At 44.5% G+C, this 27,724-nt stretch overlaps 1 protein-coding gene across 7 annotated transcripts in view; it reads left to right on the top strand.

The window, feature by feature from the left end:
* The window catches only part of TBC1D1 (TBC1 domain family member 1), a 379,700-nt gene that overhangs the window by 123,305 nt on the left and 228,671 nt on the right, over positions 1-27,724 (top strand). Inside the window, exon 1 of one of the 7 annotated variants that reach the window (XM_082248073.1) lies at positions 4,260-4,422. The exons of the other annotated variants lie outside the window; for them this stretch is intronic. Coding sequence (XP_082104199.1) covers positions 4,393-4,422 — 30 coding nt within the window. The 5' untranslated portion in view covers positions 4,260-4,392. Of the gene's footprint in view, positions 1-4,259; positions 4,423-27,724 lie in introns of those variants that run through there. 7 annotated transcript variants of the gene reach the window in all.

Genomic DNA, 27,724 nt, shown 5'->3' with positions numbered 1-27,724 from the left:
AATTTTTCACTCGTTCACTTGTTATATTGCAGCCATTTGCTAAAATCATTTAAGTTCATTCTTCTTCCTCATGAATGTACACATAGCACCCCATACTGACAGAAAAACACAGAATTGTTGACATTGTTGCAGATTTATTAAAAAAGAAAAACTGAAATATCACATGGTCCTAAGTATTCAGACCCTTTGCTCAGTATTTAGTAGAAGCACCCTTTTGATCTAATACAGCCAGGAGTCTTTTTGGGAAAGATGCAACAAGTCTTTCACACCTGGATTTGGGGATCCTCTGCCATTCCTCCTTGCAGATCCTCTCCAGTTCTGTCAGGTTGGATGGTAAACGTTGGTGGACAGCCATTTTTAGGTCTCTCCAGAGATGCTCAATTGGGTTTAAGTCAGGGCTCTGGCTGGGCCATTCAAGAACAGTCACGGAGTTGTTGTGAAGCCACTCCTTCGTTATTTTAGCTGTGTGCTTAGGGTCATTGTCTTGTTGGAAGGTAAACCTTAGGCCCAGTCTGAGGTCCAGAGCACTCTGGAGAAGGTTTTTGTCCAGGATATCCCTGTACTTGGCCGCATTCATCTTTCCCTCGATTGCAACCAGTCGTCCTGTCCCTGCAGCTGAAAAACACCCCCACAGCATGATGCTGCCACCACCATGCTTCACTGTTGGGACTGTATTGGACAGGTGATGAGCAGTGCCTGGTTTTCTCCACACATACGCTTAGAATTAAGGCCAAAAAGTTATATTTTGGTCTCATCAGACCAGAGAATGTTATTTCTCACCATCTTGGAGTCCTTCAGGTGTTTTTTTAGCAAACTCCATGCGGGCTTTCATGTGTCTTACACTGAGGAGAGGCTTCCGTCGGGCCACTCTGCCATAAAGCCCCGGCTGGTGGAGGGCTGCAGTGATGGTTGACTTTCTACAACTTTCTCCCATCTCCTGACTGCATCTCTGGAGCTCAGCCACAGTGATCTTTGGGTTCTTCTTTACCTCTCTCACCAAGGCTCTTCTCCCCCGATAGCTCAGTTTGGCCGGATGGCCAGCTCTAGGAAGGGTTCTGGTCGTCCCAAACGTCTTCCATTTGAGGATTATGGAGGCCACTGTGCTCTTAGGAACCTTAAGTGCAGCAGAAATCTTTTTGTAACCTTGGCCAGATCTGTGCCTTGCCACAATTCTGTCTCTGAGCTCTTCAGGCAGTTCCTTTTGACCTCATGATTCTCATTTGCTCTAACATGCATTGTGATCTGGAAGGTCTTATATAGACAGGTGTGTGGCTTTCCTAATCAAGTCCAATCAGTATAATCAAACACAGCTGGACTCAAATGAAGGTGTAGAACCATCTCAAGGATGATCAGAAGAAATGGAAAGCACCTGAGTTAAATATATGTGTCACAGCAAAGGGTCTGAATACTTAGGACCATGTGATATTTCAGTTTTTCTTTTTTAATAAATCTGCAACAATGTCAACAATTCTGTGTTTTTCTGTCAGTATGGGGTGCTATGTGTACATTCACGAGGAAGAAGAATGAACTTAAATGATTTTAGCAAATGGCTGCAATATAACAAAGCGTGAAAAATTTAAGGGGGTCTGAATACTTTCCGTACCCACTGTATCTCAGGAGGGATTTTTTCCCACTCCTCTTTGCAGATCCTCTCCAAGTCATTAAGGATTCAAGGTTGACATTTGGTAACTTGAACCTTCAGCTCCCTCCACATGTTTTCTATGGAATTAGGGTCTGGAGACTTGCTAGGCCACTCCAGGACCTTTAAAAGAGAAGTATGAAGTTTATTTTTCTCCCCATTTTTACCTGCCCAGGTGGATACAGCATCCGTCCCCCGATGCCTCTGCACGATCCTGACAGCTCTCTGATATGCCCCCCTCCTCACTCATTGGAGCGCTGGGCTGTGGAGTGTCGGGGAGTGGCTGGCTCAGGCTCTAAGAGGCTCGCTGTGAGGCTGAGCCGGGTGTCGGTTCGGGCACCTGGTGGTGGCAATGACGTGGTGCCTGGACTGACTTCTGTGACATCAGCAGAGTGTGGAATTCAGCCTGCTCACTTCTGAAAACAGGTTACAGGAGTGAAAAACAAACTGCACTCCTCTGATTAATAGGAGAAGTACAGCAAGACGAGCTTTGTCTGTACATCTTCTTTAATGTGCTTCTTCTTGAGCCACTCCTTTGTTGCTTTGGTTGTGTGTTTTGGGTCATTTTGAAATACCCGTCCATGACCCATTTTCAATGCCCTGGCTGAAGAAGGAGGTTCTCACCCAAGATATGACACTGCATGGCCCTGTCCATCATTCCTTTGATGCAGTGAAGTTGTCCTGTCCTCCTTAGCAGAAAATCACCCTGCAAAGCATGTTTTCACCTCCATGTTTGACAGTGGGGATGGTGTTCTTGGGGGTCATAGGCAACATTCCTCCTCCGCCAAACAGCAAGTGGAGTTGATCCAAAAGCGCTTGATTTTGGTCTCATCTGACCACAAGACTTTCACCCAGTTCTCCTCTGAATCATTCAGATGTTCACTAGCAAACTTAAGATGGGCCTGTACATGTGCTTTCTGGAGCAGGGGGACCTTGTGGGCGCTGCAGGATTTCAGTCCTTCACAGTGTAGTGTGTTACCAATTGTTTTCATGGTGATTATGGTCCCAGCTGCCTTGAGATCATTGACAAGATTCTTCCGTGTAGTTCTGAGCTGATTCCTCACCGTTCTCATGATCATTGGAACTCCACGAGGTGAGATCTTGCCTGGAGCCCCAAACTGAGAGAGATTGACAGTTCGTTTGTGTTTCTTCCATTTGTGAATAATCGCACCAACTGTTGTCACCCTCCCACCAAGCTGCATGGTGATTGTCTTATAGCCCATTCCAGCCTTGTGTAGGTCAACAATCTTGTTCCTGACATCCTTTGACAGCTCTTTGGTCTTGGCCATCGTGGAGAGATTGGAATCTGATTGATTTGATTTGCTTCTGTGGACAGGTGTCTTTTTTTTTTTTTTTTTATTTGTATTTATTTTTTTTATACAGGTAACAAGCTGAGCTTAGGAGCACTCCCTTCGAGAGAGTGCTCTTAATCTTAGCTAATTACATGATAGACACCTGGGAGCCAGAAATCTTGCAGGTTGATGGGGGATCAAATACTGTATTTCCCTCATTAAATGCTAATCGATAACTTTTTTGAAATGCGTTTTTCTGGATATTTTTGTTTGTTCTGTTCTGATCATTTATTTGTCAGTGCGCAAATGTACAAAATCAGCAGAAGATCAAATACTTTATATATAGATATAGATGGATATCTCTATCCAGGATGCAATACACCCAGACCTAATCTTTCTGTTTTGGGTAGTTCCTGGTGTGTGGAATCCACAATGGCTAATCTCAAGTGTGTGTGTGTGTGTGTGTGTATGTATGTATGTATGTATGTATATGTATATATATATATATATATATATATATATATATATATATATATATATATATATATATATATATATATATATATATATATATTAGTGTGTGTGTGTGTGTGTATATAGTAGAATAGTTCCTGGTGTGTGGAATCCACAATGGCTAATATGAATTGTGTGTGTGTGTGTGTGTATATGTATGTATGTATATATATATATATATATATATATATATATATATATATATATATATATATATAATAATATGTGTGTGTGTATATAGTAGAATAGTTCCTGGTAGGATGCTGCAAGACATGGAGTTCTGCTCACCATGTCGGGTTCTTTATATTTTATCTATCATGTACAGTGGCATGGTGTCATCAGGGGTCACAGATAGGAACTCTGTTGGGGAGAAAAAAGGCAACTTTGTGACTTAGATCACCAGAGCCTTCAGTATGTGAAATATTGACAGATCCTTTAAATGATATTTCTTTATAGATAGATATATATTTTTTATATTTTTTAAGGAGTGTGTATTTCCTAAAAAGTTATCTTTTGTTTTCAGGGAGTTGAAATTTGCAAACCTAAGCACCCCCAGGGTGGGTTCTGCACCGTATTAGACATTCCCCAGCTCTCTTTTGTTGCGCTGTGTGAATCCCTTCCAGACTCTGCTTCAGTCTCGGTATCCTGAGTCACGTAAAACACTTTCACCTTCTGAATGTTTTAATTGTGAACAGGCGGGATCTGCTGTGAAAACTTGCTGGGTCAACTCTTTTCCCCTCCCCGCTCTCAGACTGGGATGTCTTACCCACAATGACATCATGCTGGCTGCTGGCTGTGGGAAGTCATCGCTCAGCTGCACTCAGAATGGGACTCTGTGCCTTCCTAGCAAACTCAATGGATCCTGCAATCCTAGGCTGGTGCCCTTCTTCTGTTTTCAGCCGGTGTGCCTAGTGGGTGCTATGTGGGGGAACCTTCGTGACAGCTAAAATGTCACCTCTGTTTAGCTGGGTGGCTAAGGTAAGCTTCAGCAACAACCTAATGAACTTTAGAAGGCATCAGGGTGATAATACAGGTGCAGGGTGCAATGACTCATTCACTACTTGATCAGACCTGGGTGACTGCTTAACCAGTTTCTTTAGCATTGATGTGTTTCTATTGGTCAGGAAGAGAATTTCCAAAAATAAAATAATACCCTGCAGCTCTATACCAATTCAGGATGTAGCATGTTGATGATAATTCTTGTACTAGGCAGATTTGTTTTATGGTTATTAATGCTGGCCATGCACGGTTAAAAAATCGATTTGATATGCTCGATTGTTCCACTTTGAATCGTTGGTGGGCTAATATCGATTATCAAAATGCATTTATGGCAAAAAAACAAGCCACCGTTTCAGATTTTTGAGCCTAAACCATTACTTTTCTAAACCGTAGTGGAATCGATCGAAAAAATCTACAGCTCATGTTAATGTATCCCCGGATCGTGTCATTAGTCGACTAAAAATGTACCCTTTATGTTGCTATTATACAGTCGTCTTGTACAATATCTGTACAACCTCTGTTCTGTTTATCTTCAACTATGTAGTGCAAGGGCGCATTTGATTGGAAACAAATTGAAAGTGTTTAGATTTGACCTCATATTATGTGGTTTATGATAAATCTAAAGGAGATTGTACAGACACTGTATAATGTATGGCCAGTTTAACAATTGGCTTTAAATGCATTTGGAGATACAGTTTGGTCTTTCTTGTGACTGTATCCCTTCGCTAAGTTTGTGCAATTCCGTGTTCAATTACGTGTTCATGTTAACCCTTTACATTGAGGAAGTTAAACTGAACCCTATACAATGAGGAAGTTGGACAGAGTATTTGCATGCAAGGTAAGTAGCAGGGACCTATAATATTGTGTAGGTATTCATCTTTTGTATGCTAACACTCTGGCTATGTAACGATCCTCTGCTGCATCCAGCAGCCGCACTATATTTACTGGGCTTTTGCCTGAGGCTCAGGAGCTTCCTAGGAAGGTGTGTTAGGTATGCAACGTGTTGCAGCTTCATGCAGGCTGCTTGTGTTCAGGTTGTTTTTACAGTATAGACACCCCAGCGAATAAAATTCAAAACACGAACAACTAACCTACAAAGCCATTTACAACTCTGTCCTGAGCTATATCACCCTAACTGTACCCTCCTCTCCTCCCAAGACCTCCTGCTCTCTAGTTCCCTTGTCTTCTTCTCCTCCCATTTTGTTTCCAGGACTTCTCCAGAGCCTCTCTCATCCTCTGGAACTTCCTATCCCAATCTGCCTAGTTATCTCCTACTCTGCCCACTTTAAGGCAATCCCTGAGAACTCCTCTCTTCAGGGAGGCCTATCCTGCCTTCAGCTAACTGAATCTTCTAATCTAACAGGATCCCTCTATTCTTCAGGGCTCTTGTATTGAATTGTTTTGTGGCTGTATTGTCTCCCTGTGTATTGTAAAGAGCTGCGATAACTGTTTGCATTATATAAATCCTGTAAAATAATAATTAATAATTATTATAAAAATACAGGATTTGTATGGCGCAGTGCTTTACAATATTAAGGCAAACGGTACCAGTTACAATACAGGAAGAATTAGACAGCCCTGCTCATTGGAGCTTACAATCTAGGAGGGAGGGTCAAGTGATAATAGACACCCTTAAATCGGAGTTCCACCCAAAAGTGGAACTTTCGCTTTAAATATTGCTGACCCCCTGACATGCCACATTTGGAATGTCATTATTATTTTTTTGGGATAGGGGGAGAAGCGGCTAACTAGGTTTGACAGGTACCCGCTCCCACTTCCGCTCAGGCCGCCTAGGCGGCTCGAGCGGGAGTTCTCCTCTCCCCCTCTCTCCCTGCAATCCTCTGGGACACGTCACGGGTCTCAGAAGATTGCCCAGCCATTCACAACGGTGCACAGCCGGGTGCCCACACTAGAGATGCCGGCACCGCTGAAAGGAGAGGGGCGGCTGGATCGTGGGACGTGTGTGTGCGTTTTTGTAGCTGCTGACACAAAAATTAGTGGAGCCCCACTTTAAGTACAAACCTAGATCAAAATCTTCACCCTGAAACACGATTTGCTTCAGACTTGTGGCAGTAGAAGAGTTTTGCATTTGCGAAGTATTGTTCACTGCTTGGGTATTATAAATAGGTTTTCTGCCACTGTAAGTTATTGGAAGCAGCATAAGTAAATAAAACGCCAGTCTGAATATAATAAAACTTACATCAGTTGCACAGATTGCCCTGTTTCCCGAGTGACGCTTCTCTAGAGGTTATCTTGCTGGAAAACACACACACACCTGCCTGGAAGATTGTCTAGAGGTAGATCTCTATATGATCACAGCATTCAGAGTTCAGTTCTGTTTTCTAGTACAGTTTAGATATTGAATGCTGCTGATAAGGGAGAGATGGTGTCTGCAGGGGCTTTAAAGTGATACTAAACACACACTGTTTAATTTACATTGTCCCTTCTATTTCTGTATGTGGATGATGGCAATGTAATTATTTTAAATAAAACATTTTTTTCCTAATCGATATACAGCTAAACTGAAGAGAAAGGGGAATTGAAGAAGGTGTGTGGAAAACAGCCGGTCCTTAGTTTGATATACTTACCCACCAGTCTGCTAACAAACCAAATAAACCTGTCTAACAAAATAGGTTAAAACAGGGGTTTAGATAACACACATTTACAAACGCATGTATAAGCCTCACCACGGCACCCTGTGTATCTTGCAGTCCTAACATTTCCTAACACTACTCAACCTGAGTGTCTCCACAATGGATGCACACGAATGCTGATAGATAGATGGGAAACAGGTGGGCTGGGAGATGGCCCTGTCCTCCCCCCAACCTGCTTCCATCCTAGACTGGTAATGAAAAACTAATGGCTATGTAATAGCCATAGGGTGCAAACTAAACAATGGCCAGCTGGGAAACGCACACCCCCATCCCTATAATATAGATGGTAAAGGCAAATTGGGAGTGTCTTTGAGTGATACACCAGCCTGTAAAGCAAGTGTCTCCATCCCTGGTAACATACAAAACATGGGCAGTTTTGGGACTTTAGACACCGGCGAGCACTGCTCAGCGTCTCCATAACAAAACTGAAGAGAAAAGGGGATTAAAGAAGGTGTGTGGAAAACAGCCGGTCCCTAGTTTGATATACTTACCCACCAGTCTGCTAACCAACCAAATAAACGGGATGGGGGTGTGTGTTTCCCAGCTGGCCATTGTTTAGTTTGCACTCTATGGCTATTACATAGCCATTAGTTTTCATTACCAGTGTTGGATGGGAGCAGGTTGAGGGAGGATTGGGCCATCTCCCAGCCCACCTGTTTCCAATCCATCCATCAGCATTCATGTGCATCCATTGTGGAGACACTCAGGTTGAGAAGTGTTAGGACTGCAGGATACACAGGGTGCCGTGGTGAGGCCTTGCAGCTTATTCATGCACTTGCAAATGTGTGTTAACTAAACCCCTGATTTTAACCTATTTTGTTAGACAGGTTTATTTGGTTTGTTAGCAGACTGGTGGGTAAGTATATTAACCACTTCCCGCCCGCCCTATTACAAAATGACGGCGGGAATGTGGTTGTGTTATCCTGACCGGACGTCATATGACGGCGGCAGGATAACACAGCTCTGGGCGCCCCCCGGGGGCGCGCAGAGCGGCGATCGGTGATGCGAGGTTTCAGTCTGACACCCTGCACCTCCGATCTCGGTAAAGAGCCTCTGACGGAGGCTCTTTACCATGTGATCAGCCGTGTCCAATCACGGCTGGTCACATAGTAAAACAGGAACAGCCGTTGATCGGCTTTCCTTAGTTCGTGCCTGACAGGCACGAGTAAAGGAGCGCCGATCGGCGGCTCCCCTGACAGGGGGGGGGGGGGGGTCGGCACTGGTAATCAGATCATTGATTACCAGTGCAGACCCTCGGGGGGGGGATGCCACTAGAACCACCAGGGATGCCCACTATGACCCCAGGGATGCCCACTATGGCCACCAGGGATGGCAATCAGGGCTCAGGGAGCCCCCCATTGCCCTCCCCATCAGTGATGCCCACCAGTGTCCTCCCTATCAGTGCTGCCCACAAGTGCCCATCATTGCCATCCTTTAGTGTCGCCCACCAGTGCCCATTATTGCCCACCAGTGCCGCCTATCAGTGCCCATTAGTGCCCATCAGTGCCGCCCGTCAGTGGCGATCAGTGCCGCCCATCAGTGCCCACCAGTGCTGCCTATCAGTGCCCATTAGTGCCCGTCAGTGCTGCCTATCAGTGCCCATCAGTGCCGCCTATCAGTGCCCATCAATGCCGCCTATCAGTGCCCAGCAGTGCCGCCTATCAGTGCCCACCAATGCTGCATATCAGTGCCGTCTATCAGTGCCGTCTATCAGTGCCACCCCATCAGTGCCACCCCATCATTGCCTCCTCATCAGTGCCTGTCAGTGCAGTCTCATCAGTGCTCATCGGTACAGGAAAAAACGTATTTATTTACAAAATTGTATAACATAAACAAAAAAACTTTTTTTTTTTTTTCAAACTTTTCTGTCTTTTTTTTATTTGTTTAGCAAAAAGTAAAAATCGCACCAGTGATCAAATACCACCAAAAGAAAGCTCTATTTGTGGGGGGAAAATGATATAAATTTGGTGTAAGTACAGTGTTGCATGACCGCGCAATTGTCATTCAAAATGCAACAGCGCTAAAAGGGGAAAATTGGCCTGGGCGTGAAGGGAGGGAAGTGCCCTGTATTAAAGTGGTTAAACTAAGGACCGGCTGTTTTCCACACACCTCTTTAATCCCCCTTTCTCTTCAGTTTTGTTATATACAGCGATGGAGACACTGAGCAGTGCTTGCCGGTGTCTCATTTAAAGTCCCAAAACTGCCCATGTTTTGTAATCGATATGCAGCTGTCACAGGACCTAGCACTTTCCTAGCCTGTCTGCAGGGAAACATAAGCAGGAGGAGCTTCTAGTCCTCTGCTGCTGGTCACGTGTTAAAAAAAAAAAAACAAAAAAAAAAACACCCTTTGAAATACAGAGTAAAAATAAATATCAATAAACGGTTTTAAATTTGCATACAAATATATATTTGAAATTAAGCCTTTATTTCGTGGGAAAAACATTGTGTGGGCAGATTTCTGCCAGTCACAGGCTGTGTCATGTCCCTCCAGCCTGTGTCTTAGAATTAGAGGGAGGTGAAGCCTCCATCAATCAAGATATTTTATCCCTCCCCTATTGTGTTTAGCTGGTTAGTGGGCATGGAGGAAGAGAGAGGGAGTGGGCTGTCATTTACCACTGTTTATACGCCCACATCTGGGACTCTATAGTCACATGGGCTACTCAGATGTGATCGGGAGGAAATTCTCAGCATAGAAACTCACTAACTGAGCATGTGCAGAGTTGCCACCACCGCCACAAAATCCTTAGCTGAATTGGGGACATGAACAGAAGGTGAAGATAAAGAGCAGCAGGATTACCAGGTTTTTTTTTATTTTGCAAAATACAGAAAACAAATTTCATAGTGAGTGAATATGACCAGCATGTAATACAGCATTTGATTGTTTTTATGATGTGGGTTCAGTGACATTTTAATGTATCCACTGTCATTTTGGGGGTTGTATAAAGGCCACTCACGGTAATCTGCTCTAGTGTATTTACTGCCTATGGGTACTTGGCCTTACATGTACAGGCAAGTGTATCTAAACTCAAAACAACAAATCTAAAATATTGTAGCTTCCCCATCCCTAAGTGCCGGTTCACACTAACGCGGCACTACTGTGGGTGCGACCTGTGAAGTCGCGTTTACCGCGACTTCGGCGCGACTTGCACGGACTTCATATAATGAATGTCAATGCAAGTCGCTCCAGGTCGCCCTGAAGTAGTACAAGAACTACTTTCCAAGTCGGAGCGACTTGAGTCGCTCCTATTAGAACGGTTCCCGTAGCAGTGCATGGACCACAACTTGTCAGGCTGACCAGTCGTCTGACAAGTCGTGGTAGTGTGAATGGGCACTTAATGTGTTGGCTGTATTAGTTTTCTGTTTTCAAGCCCCCTTTTTTTTTTTTTTTTTTTTACACTTGCAAATGTGGCCTTTTACCTTACCCTGTGGGAGACTCAGCGGGGTTCCTTGCGATTAGCTGCGGGCAAGCAGCCCTATTCATAGGAGGCTGGCTGTCTGCTGATATCTGTGGCTGTTTGTATGTAATCAGTCAGGCAGTGATTACCTGAGGATGATTGGTCCTGGGCCCGACCGTCTGTGACATGGGCAGATCCTACTCAGGTGATTGCTGCATGACTGATTACATGGGAACAGGTGCAAATAGCTGCTGACGTTGTCAGCCTCCCATTGCTTTGAATACAGCTTCCTGTCCACAGTTAATTGAAAGAAAACCCCACTGATAATGTGCATAGCGTCATATTTCCACCTGGTTATCCTGTAAATTACACCCTTCCTGTAGCTGCATTACCCCTACATTGTATTTATGAAGGGGGCCATTGTACCCCCTCCCTCCTTTCTTCCCTAAGCTGCTCTCCTGGTATGGACTACAAACCTGACCTTATTGCTTCATCTTTATTACATGATAAGGGATGGTTTACAGAACATGGCTGGGAAGGAAGATACTCTCCGGTGCTGTTCACAGGTAGAGACAGGGACACTTAATTTCTGGCAAGATCAACTGGTACTTTCTTTACTTGCTGAACATACGCTTAGGTTGGGAATAGGAAAACTAAGGCTAGATTTACATGTATGTAGGTTCAGGACCGCGTGTAAATTGCTTGTGTTCCTGCACTCTCAGCAAAAGCGTAAATATCTGCTGCTGTTTAGCAGATGCCGGGGTGCCACCATTGATTCTTAAAGTGGAAGTAAATCAAGTAATCAACTTGAGGGGTCAGCAACAGGCAGGGCATTTGTGGCAGAGGAGACCCTATTCTTTTTCCATAAATGTACAAGCACACAGGAGTCAAATGACTCCCGTGTGCTTGTACAGGAGTGGCGTCATTGTGGCTTGGCCTAGTAAGTGGCCAAAGGCATGGCACACGGAAGGAAGACCGGGTGAAGATGGAAGTGCCAGGGCTCTGTCGGATCAGTCCCAGCGCTGCGCTGCAGGACACCATTTGACAGGTAAGTCCACCATATTGTACTAATATGCTGTGCATGCTAGTACATTATGGCATAACCCACCTAGGGGGCCTTAATATATACATATATATATGTTTACAAGTTAAAATCAGTATTTTTTGCTAGAAAACTACTTAGAACCCCCAAACATTGTATATATTTTTTTGCAAAGACTCTGGAGAATAAAATGGCGCCCATTGCAATATTTTTTGTCACGCAGTATTTCCGCAGCGGTCTTTCAAACACCATTTTTTAAAAATTTTTAATGGTTACCAGTTTAGCGTTAGAGTGTAGCTCTTTTTTTTTTTTTTTTTTTTTTTTAATTATTGCTTTGGCAATTGCAGCGATATCTCACATGTGTGGTTTGAACAGAGATTTCATTCGTGGCGCAACTTCAGTATACGTTCTCTTTTGTGTGCGAGCTCACCGTGACGGGCGGCGGCTAAAATTAAATAAATAAATCTGATCACTTTTATTGCTGTCATAAGCAATGTAAACATCCCTTGTGACAGCAATATGCAGTGACAGGTACTCTTTATGGAGGGATTGAGGGTCTAAAAGACCATAAACCCCTCCACTACACTTCCATGTATTCAAAACGCAGAAAAGGGCATTTTTGAATACTCACTTTTTGAATCTGCCGCCTTTAGCAGCCGAGTAACCCGGATGTGACGTCATGGACGCCGCCTCCGGGTTACGTCATCGGAGACCCGCGACCGAAGCCGCTTTCGGCTTTGGTCGGGACTCCATCCAGCCGGCGGACGCGCAGGCTGGTTGCATGGGTCTCCCGGTTGGATGGGAGACCCGGGCAGAACCGCGGGAGGGGGGGGGGGTCTTCCCCTCCCGCTTGCCGGGGTAACGATCAAGGGGCTCCCGAGGCGCATCGGTCGTTCTAGCCGGAAAAGCTGTCCGCCCGCTCTAAACAACGGTACCGGGATGATGCCTCTAGCTAGAGGCATCACCCTGGTACAACCACTTAGTCAGCCGACGCAGGTCTACGTCAGTTTGCGTTAAGTGGTTAATGGCGCCCCCATGCTTCGGAAACTGATGTGGGTTTTCCTGTGTGTGGAAGCGCATAGCACTATGCCATTTCCTTGCGGCTTTAGAAAAGGTTAGGGACTTTTTTCCCTGCATTTCTCTCGCAGGTACAGCTGGTCCTTCATATGTATAGAATGGTTTGCCTGCACAAACAGGGGCCATAAGGAAACCGCATAAGTGTGAACCTAGCTTAATGCAGCCACCACCTCCAATGACTACTTGGGTTTAGACGCTCTTTAAAAGCCTAATATTTATCATATTTGTACTGTTGCTGTGTATTACAGTGCTCCAGTTTGCTTTCCAGTTGTGTAAATATTTCCTTTTGAGCAGAAACTGTGTATACAAAGTTGAAATGTTTCCAAGCCCGTGTGTAAGCTGTATATTGGGCCTAATTACAGTGTCTACGCAGGACGGCCCTATAACAAATACATCTTCTAAATGAGGATAGTGGGGGCCATAATTGGTGAGAAGAAATGTCATAGAATTGAATAAGCAAGTTCTAAAAACTCTCCAACCAATCACTGTAAGGCTAGGTTCACACTGTTGCATTGAGATTTTGATCTGACTTTCAGTGCGATTGTGCGATACAACTAGTATGCGGTTGTCTGCATATTCTATGGGGTCAGAATCATGCTAGAATCGCACCAAAGTAGTACAGGAACCTTTTCCAAAATTGTGTTGTGCTGCATTGATGGTGAACTGGCACCAGGGTGGATTAAAATCGATTGATTTAAAAAAAAAAAAAAAAAAAATATTACAAAACAAATTTTTTAAATTATTTTTTTAATTTAAATTGTAATTTTTTTAAATCAAATTTTATTTTAATAAAAATAAAAGAATAGAAAATGATCCGCGCTTAGGATAGGGAGAAAATTATCAAAGTGATGGCTGCAGCCTACCTCCTGGCTATAATCCAGCAGATTTATAGTAAAATATAAATGGTTGGGGGAGAGGTGAATGGCGCTGCCTACTATAGATGTAAATTACAGGTATAGTGTAAGTGAATGAATGATTCAACCCACCAGTAGGAGCAGGTGTAATCACAGTAAAAAATCAGACACTATATAATAAACACACCGTGTGAAACTACTGCCGCCACGTCCCTCATCTTGTTGTATCACTGCCGCATCACCAGCCGTCCCATTAAAGTGAATGGGACTGTCGGTATGTCAACAGCGGGTCAGAGGAGGAGCCTCTGCGGGACAGAGATGACCGTTTCTCTTTAAAAATGATGACTTAAATCAAGCCTTTTTACTAGCGATTTAAATCTTTTATTTATATCAACTTGATTTAAATCAAATTCACCATCACTGGCACCATTGAAAACAATGTGATTTCCATTGTCATGGGATTCTATGTGACTCAAGTCGCATCTGAAATGACACTAGTTTGAACCAGGCCGAAGTAGAAATGCAGACAAGGCATCTCTCTATACGCCATACATTCATAGATGTCTGAAGCTGCCATACAATGCTTTTCATCTACAGAATGTTGAGCTGCATCATGAATCAGGAGTTCCGCCAGGGAACCCCAGGGAATTTCAGTTCTTGTGTGCAAAAAGCTTTTCTGAAAAGCTGGCCTGGCCCTTTCACCACTCTATTGGTTCTTAAACAGTGGCCAAACTACCAGGGTCACAAAGGTCGCACTTGTGACTGGGCTCTGGTGTTCAGTCTTCATGCAGAACACGTTAAAGTGTCCCACTTTGGAACCTCAACGGTTTACACTGCTGTGACCCCCAAAGTAGTATTCACTTGCTTGCGATTAACTTGCGACTCTTTCATGATTTAATATTGCAGTCTATGGTACTCCAATCACAGCAAAGTTGCAGTAAAGTTATACAGAAATCTTCTTTTTTTTTTTTTTGTCACTTCCACTGGATTTGCATTGATTAAGATGTCACTCATTGAGATGAATATGTTTTGAAGCAAGTCACATGAGAAGTTGCAGTAGTGTGAACCGGGGCTTATAAAGAGCCCTGAGATGGGAGGGAAGGGCCCCTGGACTGAGGGAACGGTCAGCGAGGCCCTTCATAATTTCTTGCAGTGGGCCCCTGAAGGTTAGAAGGTTCTAGTTACGCCTCTGTACTTAGCGAAGTTCTGCCTGGAGAAAAGAAAATTAAAAGTCAGCAGCTACGAATACTGTAGCTGCTGACTTTTAAAATATAGACACTTACCTGTCCAGGGAGCCCGCGATGTCTGCACCCCAGCCGATTTTCGGATCGGCTGCCGCCACCATTCTTTCTAAGGGAAACCTTTCCGCGTCACAGCCGGTTCCCTACTGCGCATGCGCGAAGCTCGCTGCGCATTCTCATAGGCTTGGCGGCAGGGGAAGGAGGAGGAGGACAGAACTTCCGGTGGACGGCGCCGTGGTGTGGTTTCCTGGAAGTGGGGAAGGGTACCTGTTAAAAACAGGTACCCGTTCCTGCCCTCCCCCCTAAAAGGTGCCACATTTGTCACTGGAGGGGTGGGGAAGGGGGGATGCAAATGAGCGGAAGTTTGACTTTTGGGTGGAACCTCGGCTTTAAATATGAATAATGGGTTCAGTAGCCATTAGTGAGGTAAAGTGAGAGGTTTGTCAGCTCCCAGCATTAGTGAAGCTAGTATTTGCATATTGGGGTGCACCCACAAAAGCTGTGATATGTGTGGGCATTGAAGGGAACCTGCTTTTTATTAGCACAACTTAATTGTTTTTTTTTTATATTAAAACTGGGACTTTCAAGGTTTTGCTCACACCTACTGTATGTGATGTGAGAACTTGTGCAATATCGCAGTACATGTCCTGACAGGCACGCTGCAGTGCCATTCATTCTTTATAGCACCCCAACAAACAAATGTGCGCTCTATTGCACCACAACTCATGGTAACTAATTGCTGTGTGTTGTAGTGTGACGCAATTTGCGGGAAAAAAAGGCGTCCACACTTTTGTGCAATTAGCACGTGTTTTGGTGTGTCACATTAAGCACAGGCCATTCATTTGAGTAGGTGTGAACGGAGCCTTGAATCGAACTATATTTTATTTTAACTATATATTATATACAAACAAAAATGCTTACATGGGTTAATGCTAATTCTACCTTTCACAGCATGTGTCATGTTACACCCATATTTCGGGAATGTATACAATGGATAGTACTTTGTGTTGGCCCACAGTCCGGTATGAAGTCATTTCCAAACCTGAGGTAATGTTGGGACCGGCCTGACAAAGGAGGGGCAGCTGCTGCTGGATATTGTAGGTTGTAGAGGGGTCACCACCAGGCTTTGGCTTGGCTAAAAATGGAGATCCCTAATCTTCAGCAAAGCAGGTTTCTCTTTAGCCAGAGCCTATGATTGCTTAAACCCCGCTCAGTCATTTTTACTTACAGGTAAGCCTACAATAAAGCTTACCTGTAGTCCGAATGTGCTCTGAAGGTCCAGAATACCTTGTTGGCACTTCAGAGCTTCGTGCCGGAACTGAGGGCACCCACGTGCATATGCGGGAATGACATCATCGTGGCTCCGGCCAATCACATAGCCGGAGCGCCCAAACCTGGAAGAAAGACGTAGAACATGTCAGCCTTCTCAGCGGTGACAGTACAACGCTGGAGGGCGTCGTTCCAAAGTGGGTATTTCATAATGTGCTAGTATACTATGCATACTAACACATTATGCTATTGCCTTGATTTTCTTTTTTTTGTGCAACATCCGCTATTTACAACCGCTTTAAGCCTGCTGGGTTAAACTAAAAAAAAAAAAAAACTGAAAAACAATCCGATGTTGGCACAGAAATTTCCCCTGCTTGTTCTATTGTGTTCTGACAGACCGCCCCCCCCCCCCAACCACCACCACCAAAACACACCGGTCAGTGCTTTCGGCCATTGGCACTAGAGATATATTTGGGGGTTATTTACTAAAACTGGAGAGTGCAAAACTGGTGCAGCTCTGCGTAAAAATCAGCTTCCAGGTTATATTGCCACAGTCTAAAGCCCCGTACACACGTGTCAAAATTCGGCAGGGAATTTTTGTCCGATGACCGATCTGACGATTTTCGGCTTGTTAGTATGATACTTCTGACTCCGACTTTTCGGCCGAAAAAAATCTGGTGTGCAGGCTATAAAATTTTTGTCCGCATTGAAAAAACGTCCGATTTTCGTGCAGTCAGTACAGATTTCGACAGGGAAAAATCTAATGAGCAAGACTGGGCATGCTCAGAGAAGAAAGAACAAAAAGCAATCCAACACATGACATCACTTCTGAAGTAGAATTCTGTCGTGCGGGAAAATTCGTGTGCAGTCTAGAGCACATTCCAACCAACAAAACACAACTCTGGACAAAAGACGGGCGATCGGTCGGCCGATAATCGTTGCGTGTGTACGAGGCTTTATTGTGCAAGCTGAAGTTGGAAGCTGATTGGCTACCATGCACAGTTGCACCAGATCACTCCAGTTTTAGTAAATCTAAAATGCCATTGAGTCTGCCAATGCTGACCTTCCTTTCTAACAAAGCTGGTTGTCCTACTGATGCCTGGCTACATATTGCCTTACCAACTTCGAGCACAACAAAAATACCCTTTAGACAGGGCATTCCTTCCCTCCCCCGCACTGTCAAGGGTAAATGCTTATGCTAATGCCTGTTATGGCGAGGAATGAATAAGTAAGGTGTAATACTTACCTTATACTTTGCTCCAGGCGGGTGCCTCTAGTTGTGGGACGCTTTTCAAATGTTCTTACCTTAATTGTAACACCGAATACATAATATATGTGATTACATGTAGAGCTTGTTTGGTCTAATATGTAGGCTGTACGACTACGACCAGGCATCTGCGGGACCTTGCAGAGAACCATTCCATGAATGTTGCATGCCACTTTGAGCCCCATGGGGGGGAATATATTGGCCCTTAGGCTTCAAGCTATTGAAAAGGGTTAGGTGTCCAGTGTGCAGAGGCGATGGTTTCAGGCTTTTATGCAGGCATGAGGTTTTTTGGATTTTTAATCAATCTACAAGGATACCATGGGGTCTGAATTATGAATGGGATTTTTATTAGAAATCATGGAGGATGCCTGCATAAATGTCAGGCAAAGCAAGCAGCAGTTCCAGGCCTAGTTTCCTATGTATTTATTATGTTTTTTCAAAGTGTATGATCGCTGCACTCGCAAGAGTGTGAACCGGCCCTAAGGCTCGGTTCACACTGCCACAAAGAGAAAGTCACAACTTTGCCACTCCACTTCTTTGCAGCTTGAAAGTAGTGCAGGAACCTTTTTCTAAGTTGCGGTGACTTGAGTTGCACCAATTAGAACAGTTCTATTGAAGCTAATGGAGTGTGACTTGTCATGGGACTTTGAACTCTCAAAGTTGCATGACAAGTCGCGGTAGTGTGAACTGCGCCTATAGCTGATCTTCAGCCATGAAGTGAAAGTGCCTCCTGCCCACCCCTCCTCTGCCCTGCTACATGTATAGCGTTTTTTCTGTTTTAAGAATAAGGGTTTATACTCGTCCCCTATACCTGTCATTCTCTTGGGCAATGGCATGCACTGTGAATTGCACAGTAAGGCCTCCTGGGTATATGCGACATACAGGAGGAGGAGGGGGACGGGCCTAGTTGCGCTTCATCTGGAGGCTGCCCGCTGAACCCAGAAAAGCCGGCGAGCTTCTCAATGGCATCAGAGATAACATAGCAGCATGGGACTAAGAGGTGGCAGGGCATGAGAGGATCTTCCTGGGACAACGCTTGATCTGCTGGACGGGTAAGTATCTGAAATGTGCCGCACCCAACTTGGGTGGGTGTAAATCCGATTTTAATGTTGTGTTTTTATTTTTTATTTGCACACTTTTATATAGTGTTTTTTTATTTCTGTGGATGTCTTGGTGCAGTGTAGAAAAAGTTAAGGCTCTGACCTTTTTGATTACTGGCTTAATTTAGAGCCAAAGTAATGCCACTCTTGGTGAACTGGAACCCAGGGTGCTGCACAGCTCGTCTGTGAAATTCAATAACATGCACAAATCTGGAATTTCTTTCATTCATTCATTGAAGGACACAGCTCCTGATCTACTTAACCATTGGATTATACTGCCCCCTACAGGAGTAGGACACTAGGCAGGAAAAAAGTCTGACTATGCCTATGGGCAGTCCCAGGGGGGTATACTCCCTTTCTCTGCTATAGGCACTCAGTTTTTTTTTTTTTCCTGGCTAGTCAGGAGTAAGGACCTAGTTCCTTGCTGGGATCTTCTGTCCTGGCAATTTTTTTCTTTTTAGATAGAATTTTTTTTTCTTTCTCCTTGTTTTTTCCTGTGAGATCTACAATCAACTGGCGGACTGGACAACGGGCTGTATAATCTAGATCCAATGGTCACCGATGTCTGTCCAGCGAGTGATCGATTTGGCTTTTCTAGTCACTAGCAGTAATCACGGTGTTCTCCCGGCAGAGACGGCATCGCATACTAGCACATGACAGACTTGCATAAAAGAAGTCCAACGCTGAAGGCACTTCCATCTTCACCTGGTCTTCCTTGTGGACTTCGGGGATATGAATAGGCGAGCCCGCAATGACGTCACTCCTGCGCAGGAGTCGCTGTGTACTGCATGTCCCTGAAGGAACGGCATCGGTATGCCGTTCCTTCAGAGTGTGTGCGCTGGTGACGTCACCGGCTCTGTCTAAAGTAAATATCTCCTAAGCGGTGCACGTTTAGGAGATATTTACTATACCTATAGGCAAGCTTTACTACTATAGGCTTACCTAAAATGTAAAAATCATACAAAGGAGTTTACTCCCATTTTAAGTCACTAACCTTCATAAAAATGTGAACAACCTTTACTGTGTTCTTTGGTCAGTCAACCCCCAAGTGTCAAGGCACCTTTAGGAAAAACAATGCAAATGAATAGATCAAGGCATTGGTCGAGGTGTGTTTTATAGCGCAGGTTGGTGGTTTGGCCATTCTGTACAGATGTCATGGTTGTGTGTAGGCAGAGAATACATTAGATCTCATGTTTGCTCTTAATATCCTGCTGCACTCTGCTGAACACGCTCAAAGGCAATGGTGAACAATACATGCAGAAGGTAATATCCCTTCACTATTTAGCTAAATGATTATGTCATAAGGGATTCACACACATGACAGATCTTTTCAAGAGCATGTCATTTATTATAAATATAGGCATTGTTTGTAACAAATGCGTGGCTTTGTTTATCCCTACAACCAGAGCAAATCTCATCATCATGCATGTTGCTATGATGAAATGTGACAAAGTTGGTGGCTTTTATTAATGGTATCAAGCTTATAAATTTGTATACATTTAAATTTAAATTATGAGTTCACCTTAAATATGCTAATATTTTCTGTGTTCTTGTGCTTTAAAACCATTTTTAATGGTGTTTTTTATATGTGCACAATTGTCTGCCTATTTTTGCTACATCTTGTGGGTAAATACCCTGCTCAAAAAAATTAAAGGAACAAATAAGATCTCAATGGATAAAAATATAATGCTGGATATCTATACTTATATGGACTGGGTAATGTGTTAGGAAGGAAAAGATGCCACATCGTTTGATGGAAATGAAAATTATCAACCTACAGAGGGCTGAATTCAAAGACACCCCGAAAATCAAAGTGAAAAAATGATGTAGCAAGCTAGTCCATTTTGCTGAAATTTCATTGCAGCAACTCAAAATGGTACTCAGTAGTTTGTATGGCCTCCATATGCTTGTATGCATGCCTGACCATGTCAGGGTATGCTCCTAATGAGACGACGGAGGGTGTCCTGGGGTGTTTCCTCCCAGATCTGGACCAGGGCATCACTGAGCTCCTGAACAGACTGAGGTGCAACCTGGCGGCGTCAGATGGACCGAAACATGTCCAGGAACTGGCTGCATACTCTCTCCACATGAGGCCAGGAAATGTCATGCACCAGGAGGAACCCAGGACCCGCTGCACCAGTGTGGGGTCTGACAATGGGTCCAAGGATTTCATCCCAATACCTAATGGCAGTCAGGGTGCCATTGTCTAGCCTGTTGAGGTCTGTGCGTCTCTCGATGGCTATGTCTCCCCAAACTATCACTGACCGGTCATGCTGAACGATGTTACAGGCAGCACAACAATCTCCTTGGCTTCTCCAGGCCCTTTTACGTCTGTCACATGTGCTCAGGGTGAATCTGCTCTCATCTGTGAAAAGTACATGGTGCCAGTAGCGGACCTGTCAATTCTAATGTTCAATGGCAAATGCCAATCAAGTTCCACAGGGCCCACTAGAGGACGTTGGGCCCTCAGGCTACCCTCATGAAGTCTGTTTCTGGTGGTTTAGTCAGAGACATTCACACCAGTGTCCTGCTGGAGGTCAATTTGTAGGGCTCTGGCAGTGCTCATCCTGTTCCTCCTTGCACAAAGGAACAGATCTTGGTCTGATGAGTTAAGGACCTTCTACGGCCCTGTCCAGCTCTCCTAGAGTAACTGCCTGTCTCCTGAAATCTCCTCCATGCTCTTGAGACTGTGTTGGGTGAAACGGCAAACCTTCTGGCAAATGGCATGTATTGATGCATTGAGAAGTTGGACTGCCTGTGCAACCTCCGGGGTCTGGGTATCTCCTCATGATACCAGTAGTGACACTGACCTAAGTCAAATGCAAAACTAGTGAAAAACAGTCAGAAAAGATGGGTAGAGGAAAAAAAGTCAGTGGCCTCCACCTGTAAAACCATCCTGGTTTTGGAGGTTGTCTCGTTGTTGCCCATATAGTGCACCTGTTAATTTTCATTAACACCAGAGCAGCTGAAACTGATTAACAACCTTCTCTGCTACTTAACTGACCAGATCAATTTCCCAGGAGTTTAATTGACTTACAATTCCATAGGCCTCAGACCATCTTAATCTGGTCTACGTACAGGAAGGTAAACTAGTGTGACTTGGTGACCTGCTTGATGTTTGAAATTATAAATACTGACCACACAGATTTAATTGAGGTTCTATGTCAGGGCTAAAAAAAAAACCCAGGTGCCAGGTCGCAATGGCGACTGGAAATCACGTCCTGGCGCCTGGGTTACACCACAGCAGTGGTCGGGATTCTCCCATGTGGCCCACCCGCGGGTGCGTGGACTAGCGTCAGGCTGGCCAATAATTGAGGATGCAGCTTTGTGGTCTGCTGGAGCGGGATACACACTCCTATGTGCGAACCAGCGCCCTCTGGTGGATGGTGCTGTGATGAGCGCGACTTGTTTGTTCTCACTGCCCACCTACCTCCGACATTATCTTCCTAGGTTGACAGCTGTGCTGGATAGGTCGCCCTTTCCTTACTGCCGCTGAGTGGACAGGGAGTGCCATCTATCGGTGCCACCTCATCTGTGCCTATTAGTGCCTTCGATCAGTGCAGCTTATCAGCGCAGCCTCATCAGTTTCGCTTGCCAGTGCCGCATATTAGTGCCACCTCATTAGTGCCCATCAGCGCAGCCTCATCAGTGTCGCCTGCCAGTGCCACCTCATCAGTGCCCATTAACGGAGCCTTATCAGTGCCACCTTTTTTTCTTTCTTTCTTTTTCTTTTTCTTTTTCTTTTTCTTTTTCTTTTTCTTTTTCTTTTTCTTTATTTCCTTGAGTTTCACTTTTACCTGGCACCTTGCGTGAGCAATTCTTATTGCCTGACGCCACAGACATGCAGTTCTGGGCGCTGGGAAGCCTATTTAAAAAAATCTGGCTCCTAACTTTTTTAGCTGGCTCCTAGATTCTAAGCAAATTTGTCAAGCCCTGGTCTACGTGGCTGTGCTATGACTGGATTGTTCTATCACAATACATAGTGGGTATATTTAGTTGATCAAATCATATTTGAACTGTGGCCAAGCTGTGACATTGAGCTATATTATAGTATGTGTTCTTAAAGCGGAGTTCCACCCTGGATTTTTTTTTTTTTTTTTTTAATACCCCCGGGACAGTCAGGGCTAGTGCATTCCACAATGGCTAGCCTCTGATCTGTCCCGGGTTGCACTTACCTGCAAGACGAAATACTTACCTTGCAAACGTCTTGTCCAGCGCTGCCATCTCAGATGTGGGCAGCTTGAAGCCAGCGCGTCCTCTTCGGCGTCTTCTTCCGCCTTCTGTGGTCCCACGATGCTCTGTGCCGGCCCCGACGTCACTTCCGGGTCGCGCGCGTCACCCCTCCACAGCTTCTGGGCATGCCCAGAAGCTGTTTAGAAGGGGATGACGCGCGCGACCCAGAACTGACGTCGGGGCCGGTGCAGGCGCAATGATTCCTGGGAGCTATGACGTCCAGCTCCCAGGAATCATTGCAGAGCCAGGAAGTGACGACGGGCCGCGGCCGAGGAAGAAGGAAGTAAGGTAAGTATATTTTCTTCGCTACGAGGTAAGTAAAAAAAAAAAAAATATGCGATTATCCATTTCTTTTTCAGGTGACCCGGAGCGAGAAGATGGAGGTAAGTATAAAAATAGGGTGGAACTCCACTTTAAGCTGTAAATATGATTTAAAACAAACTCTTAGCTGTAGGCAACTTGTAGTAATTCTGGGAATTACACTGGCCGTGTCCATTCTGATCAGCAGGGGATCCGTGAACAGAGTGAATGTTCAGATTTTGTTGGCCTAGCTTGTTATGTAAAGAAACAGGGCAGTGCACAGGAATAGGATTTTTTCTTGAGAATGAATTGCTGAACAGTGGCATTGCTTAAAGTGTAAGTCCACCCGGAAACTAATATCCCTGCATCTATAGACATCCACGATCTTACACTAGCCTATGTAAAGAAGCAATCCGAATACATACCGTTTTTGAAGCCGCTCTGGTCTGGTCTCCAGTGGCGGAAGCTCTGCAGAGGACACAGCCGACATGAATAAATAGCTGTGTTTATAGCAGCCAGTTAAGTGTCAGCTTTCTGCTTTCTTGTACAATTTTCTAAATGAAATTCAGTATTCTTAGCTATATTTTTTTTCTAGTCTTTGTACTGTGACCGCTAATCCAATCTGTCGTTGTAATTGCTGGCAATTACCAGGCACTGGAAACCAAATGAGGCACCAAACACATCTGAAGTAATCAATATTATTTATATTACCTATGAATATGAACAACAATTAGCCATATGTTCGAGCAAGTTTGAAAAATTTCAGTCAGCATGGCAACCATGGCTACCATGAGTTAATTCCTAATTCTCGATAAGAACTGGATCTTATTACCTTCATATGATCACTGTGCTCCCTTACCCCCATTAATGTCATGCTTTGTTCTTTTTATTCGTCTAACTGTATTGGACACTTCAATGCAATATGCTGTATGTTCAACCACTATGTATGTATCTTTATACTGCATATGTAACATTCTTTTTTACTCAGTTATGTACATTTTTGAAAATCTCAATAAAACCTGTTGGAAAAAAACAAAGTTGTAATGGCAAAGCTTAGAACCGATTCTGCATTCTTATATAAAGAGTAATGCCCCGTACACGCGTTCAGATAATCGAACGATTTATCGTTCGCATTTTGTTGCATGATACTAACATCGAATTCAACAATGCGTACAAACCGTATGATTTTTGTCGTATGATTCGGGAAAAGCTTCCTGGTTGCTTATCTACGTATCAGATGGTGCAAAACAAAAACAATGGCAGCCAGGCTTTTTCCGTGCTATTTTAGTGTTTCTGATCATGCGCGGTCTTTGTCGATCGATTTTTAGCAGACGCATAGTGTACAGATGAAACGATTGTTAGCGGGGCTATTGTACGACAGAAGTTTGTCCCTTCGGATTTTGTTGGACTAACTGTCGGGATCGGCTGTCGAAAGCTGTGTACGAACGATCAGATTATCGTGCGATCGGGTCGAAAACGAGTTTTATCGCACGATTATTGGAACGTGTGTTCGGGCCATTAGTACAGGGCAATTATGGCTGAGTGTCATTTTCCAACCCAACATGACATTTTTTAAGAAAATCAAAACCAACAAAGTAACTAGGGGAGGGAGGGGTACAGGGAGATAGCTAGACACAGGGCCTTTGGATCCGTGTTTGGGAAAGTGGCAAGGCCAGGAGGAGAGGGGAGTAGATACTTAATTGTGAACATGCAGTGTTGCACAACTTATAGACCCCTTTTATCCAGCAGTCTAACCATTGGGATTTTTTGTTTTTATTATTTTGGTTACAGCAGTGGCGGCTGGTGCTCAAATTTTTTTTGGGGGCGCAAACTGAAAAATTTAACTTTTTGAGGTTTTAGATATAGGCATTGCTTTGCGGCAAAAAATTGCTTGACTTTTAGGTTGCACAAGTGTGAAAGGGGCCTTCAGTAATCAAGGTACACTGGCTTGAAAAAGTATTCATAGTCACCCCTTGAAATTTTCCACATTTTGTCATGTTACAACCAAAAAATAATTATTGTGAAAAAATTGGTGTGGCCCAGTCCATATGTGATAAATGACCACTTCTCCTTCTCCTTTAGAGTCTGTTCACACTAGTGCGACTTGTCAGCCTGACAAGTCGCGCTCCCTCGCGGCCCATTGACCGCTACAGGACCTGTTCTAATAGGAGCGACACAAGTCGCTCCAACTTAGAAAAAGGGTCCTGTACTACTTCGGGCGACCTCGGAGCGACTTGCATAGACTTCCATTATGTGAAGTCCCTGCAAGTCACTCCGAAGTCGTGGTGCATGGTAATGCACAAGTCGCTCCCGAAGTAGTGAGTCGTGTCGCCTCAGTGTGAACCGGCTCTTAAACAGTGGTCAGCCACCCGTTCTTGTGAGATAGGTAGGTCCTCCACCAGAGTCCTCATGCACAGACTGCTTACCATATAAACTTGACCCCCATTACAGGTAGTCCAATCAGGCATCAGATAAATAGAAATCGATTCCCTTTAGGTTTCCCCTCAACAGGTCCACACATCAAAGCCAGCGATCACAAGAGTTCATTTAGTAGATGGAAGAGACCAGTCTGGTTTCATGGGATAGGAAGCGACTAGGAGACATTGCTGGAAGTGGCAGCAGAGGAGTTTCTTTATCTCTTCCATCTACTAAATTAACTCTTGTGATCACTGGCTTTGATGTGTGTGGACCTGTTGAGGGGAATCCTAAGGCCCCATTCACACAGGCGAACCGGTCCGTCCGTTCATATTCACCTGTCAATTTTTTTGGCGGATCTGAACGGTCACCCCATGCATCTCTATGGGGCATCGGATGTCAGCGGAGACATGTCCGCTGACCTCCGATCCGTCAAATCTGGACGGATGGAAGCCCTATTTCCCATCCGTCCAGCGGATCGAATGAGAACGGACAGACGGTCCATTCCCATCCGATTCCCCCATAGAGATGCATGGGGACCTGACAGCTGTGTCTCCGCACACAGCGCAGAGACACAGCTGTCATCTACCCGCTCAGTGGGGGATTGGCGGATCCAAGTGTGAAAGGGCCCTAAGGGGAATCGATTTCTATTTATCTGGTGCCTGATTTGACTACCTGTAATGGGATCATATTCAATTGTTCCTTAAATTTGCATAGATCAATTTATTAAATTACTAAATTGATCTATGCAAATGTAAGGAACAAGTGATCTAGTTTTATTACTAATTACTAGTCTATAATTATTATTAATAGAAAGCATATTAGTCACCTGAGGAACTCTTCTTCAATTCTGCTGTGGCCTGGGGTCAGTGGCTGTGTTGTGAACTGTCAAGAACACGATGCAGCTTAGTGCGCAGGCAGTCAGACACGACAATGACTGCAATAGCACGCTGGGCTGACTCAGAGACGCCTTGCGTTCCACCGTGGAACGCATCGAAAAGCTGGAAGTGACATAATTCCATTTACCGCTCGTGCCGCACACACTTAAAGCACACACTTAGGCTTCTTTCACACGGTCCGCCTCCGTAGGTGGATCCGTGCTGCTCAGCGGGGGATCGATACACAGATCCTCACTGAGCAGGCAGGTGACAGCTCCCTCTTCGCTCTGTGTGCAGAGAGGGAGGTGTCTGAGCGGATCGCTCGTGTGAAAGGACCCTTAAAGGCAAAACTTTTTTTTTTTTTTTTTAAACTAGTGGCTTAAAAATATTGGGGGGGTGGGGGTCGGTGCCCCTGCGCTCCCTATTGACGGGCCGCCACTAGGTAACAGTGAGTTCTTCTCTGGCATTTCTAATTTAGCCCCTTTACTACTCAGAGGTCAGAGGTGGTTGAATTTGATTGCGATTTACAGTGTAAGTACAGGCACTAGAATTGAACTTGATTAGTGTAAGCATGGCTGAGCTGTTAATAATTGCAGCATCCAGGTTTGGTATTTTCTGCTTTTAACTGCAAAACAAACCACTCCATCCCCTGGCCTCTGTTCTAGTATCTTCTTTCCTCCTACACCTCATTATCTTACCCCCACCACAGTGCACTTATCAGTTTGTATTGTGGAATTCCTATCTATACTTCTGTGTTGTGCTGACCTCCCAACTTCACAGTAAAAACAAGTTTCTACATGGGCTTGTGTTCTGGTTCAATTACTGCTTGAACTAAAATAGAGGCGCCAACTTAAAGGCACAGTCCCAACTTTTGCAAATAATTACTAAGTGCATGCACATTGATAAAATAAAAAATGTGCATTTATGAAATTTAGCATTGCAGCTGCATGCACAAGCTCCCATATTGTTTATCTTTCAGCCCCAGGTCTCTATGGAGGTACGGACCTATTGTTTTGGGGCTGGAGGAAGTAAACGATAAGTTTGGTGACATCACCACGCTTTTGCCTGAGTGATCTAAAGCTGCCCATGCATGGAAAGAAATGTCGCCGGTTCAGCAGGGACATGCTGAAATTCAATCCATGTATGGGCACCTCGGTATTATAGAAGTCGGTCTATTGATCTATCCAGCTGTCAGGTTTTACACAAACAGTTAGTGCCACCGGCTATAGCCGACAGAACTAATCATTGTATTCTGCCAGGAGTGAAGGCTTACCGCCGTCAGAATTCAGTAGGGCTGCAGGAGAGTCCCCCCCCCCCCCCCCACCCCATCAACACATTCTGTGTTGATTGGGGAATGGAGCCGTTTTTACTTTTATTCCATCTGTGGTGGAAGGAAAGAAAATTGCATAATCTATGGCCTGCCTAAGAGTTCCTCTTCCACAGTAGAAGATAAGACTTGTAGTCTTTCCATTCACACATCCTTGTGAATGGACAATTCTCCAAGAAGAAACAACCTGCGATTTAGGTGCGTGTTTGGAAGGGGGGATTTGTGATGG

The sequence above is a fragment of the Pelophylax lessonae genome (assembly GCF_965119305.1).
Source record: "Pelophylax lessonae genome assembly, chromosome: 1".
Lineage (NCBI taxonomy): Eukaryota > Metazoa > Chordata > Amphibia > Anura > Ranidae > Pelophylax > Pelophylax lessonae.
Note: the sequence above shows the minus strand (reverse complement) of the source record. Positions and strands in the feature narration are given on the sequence as shown.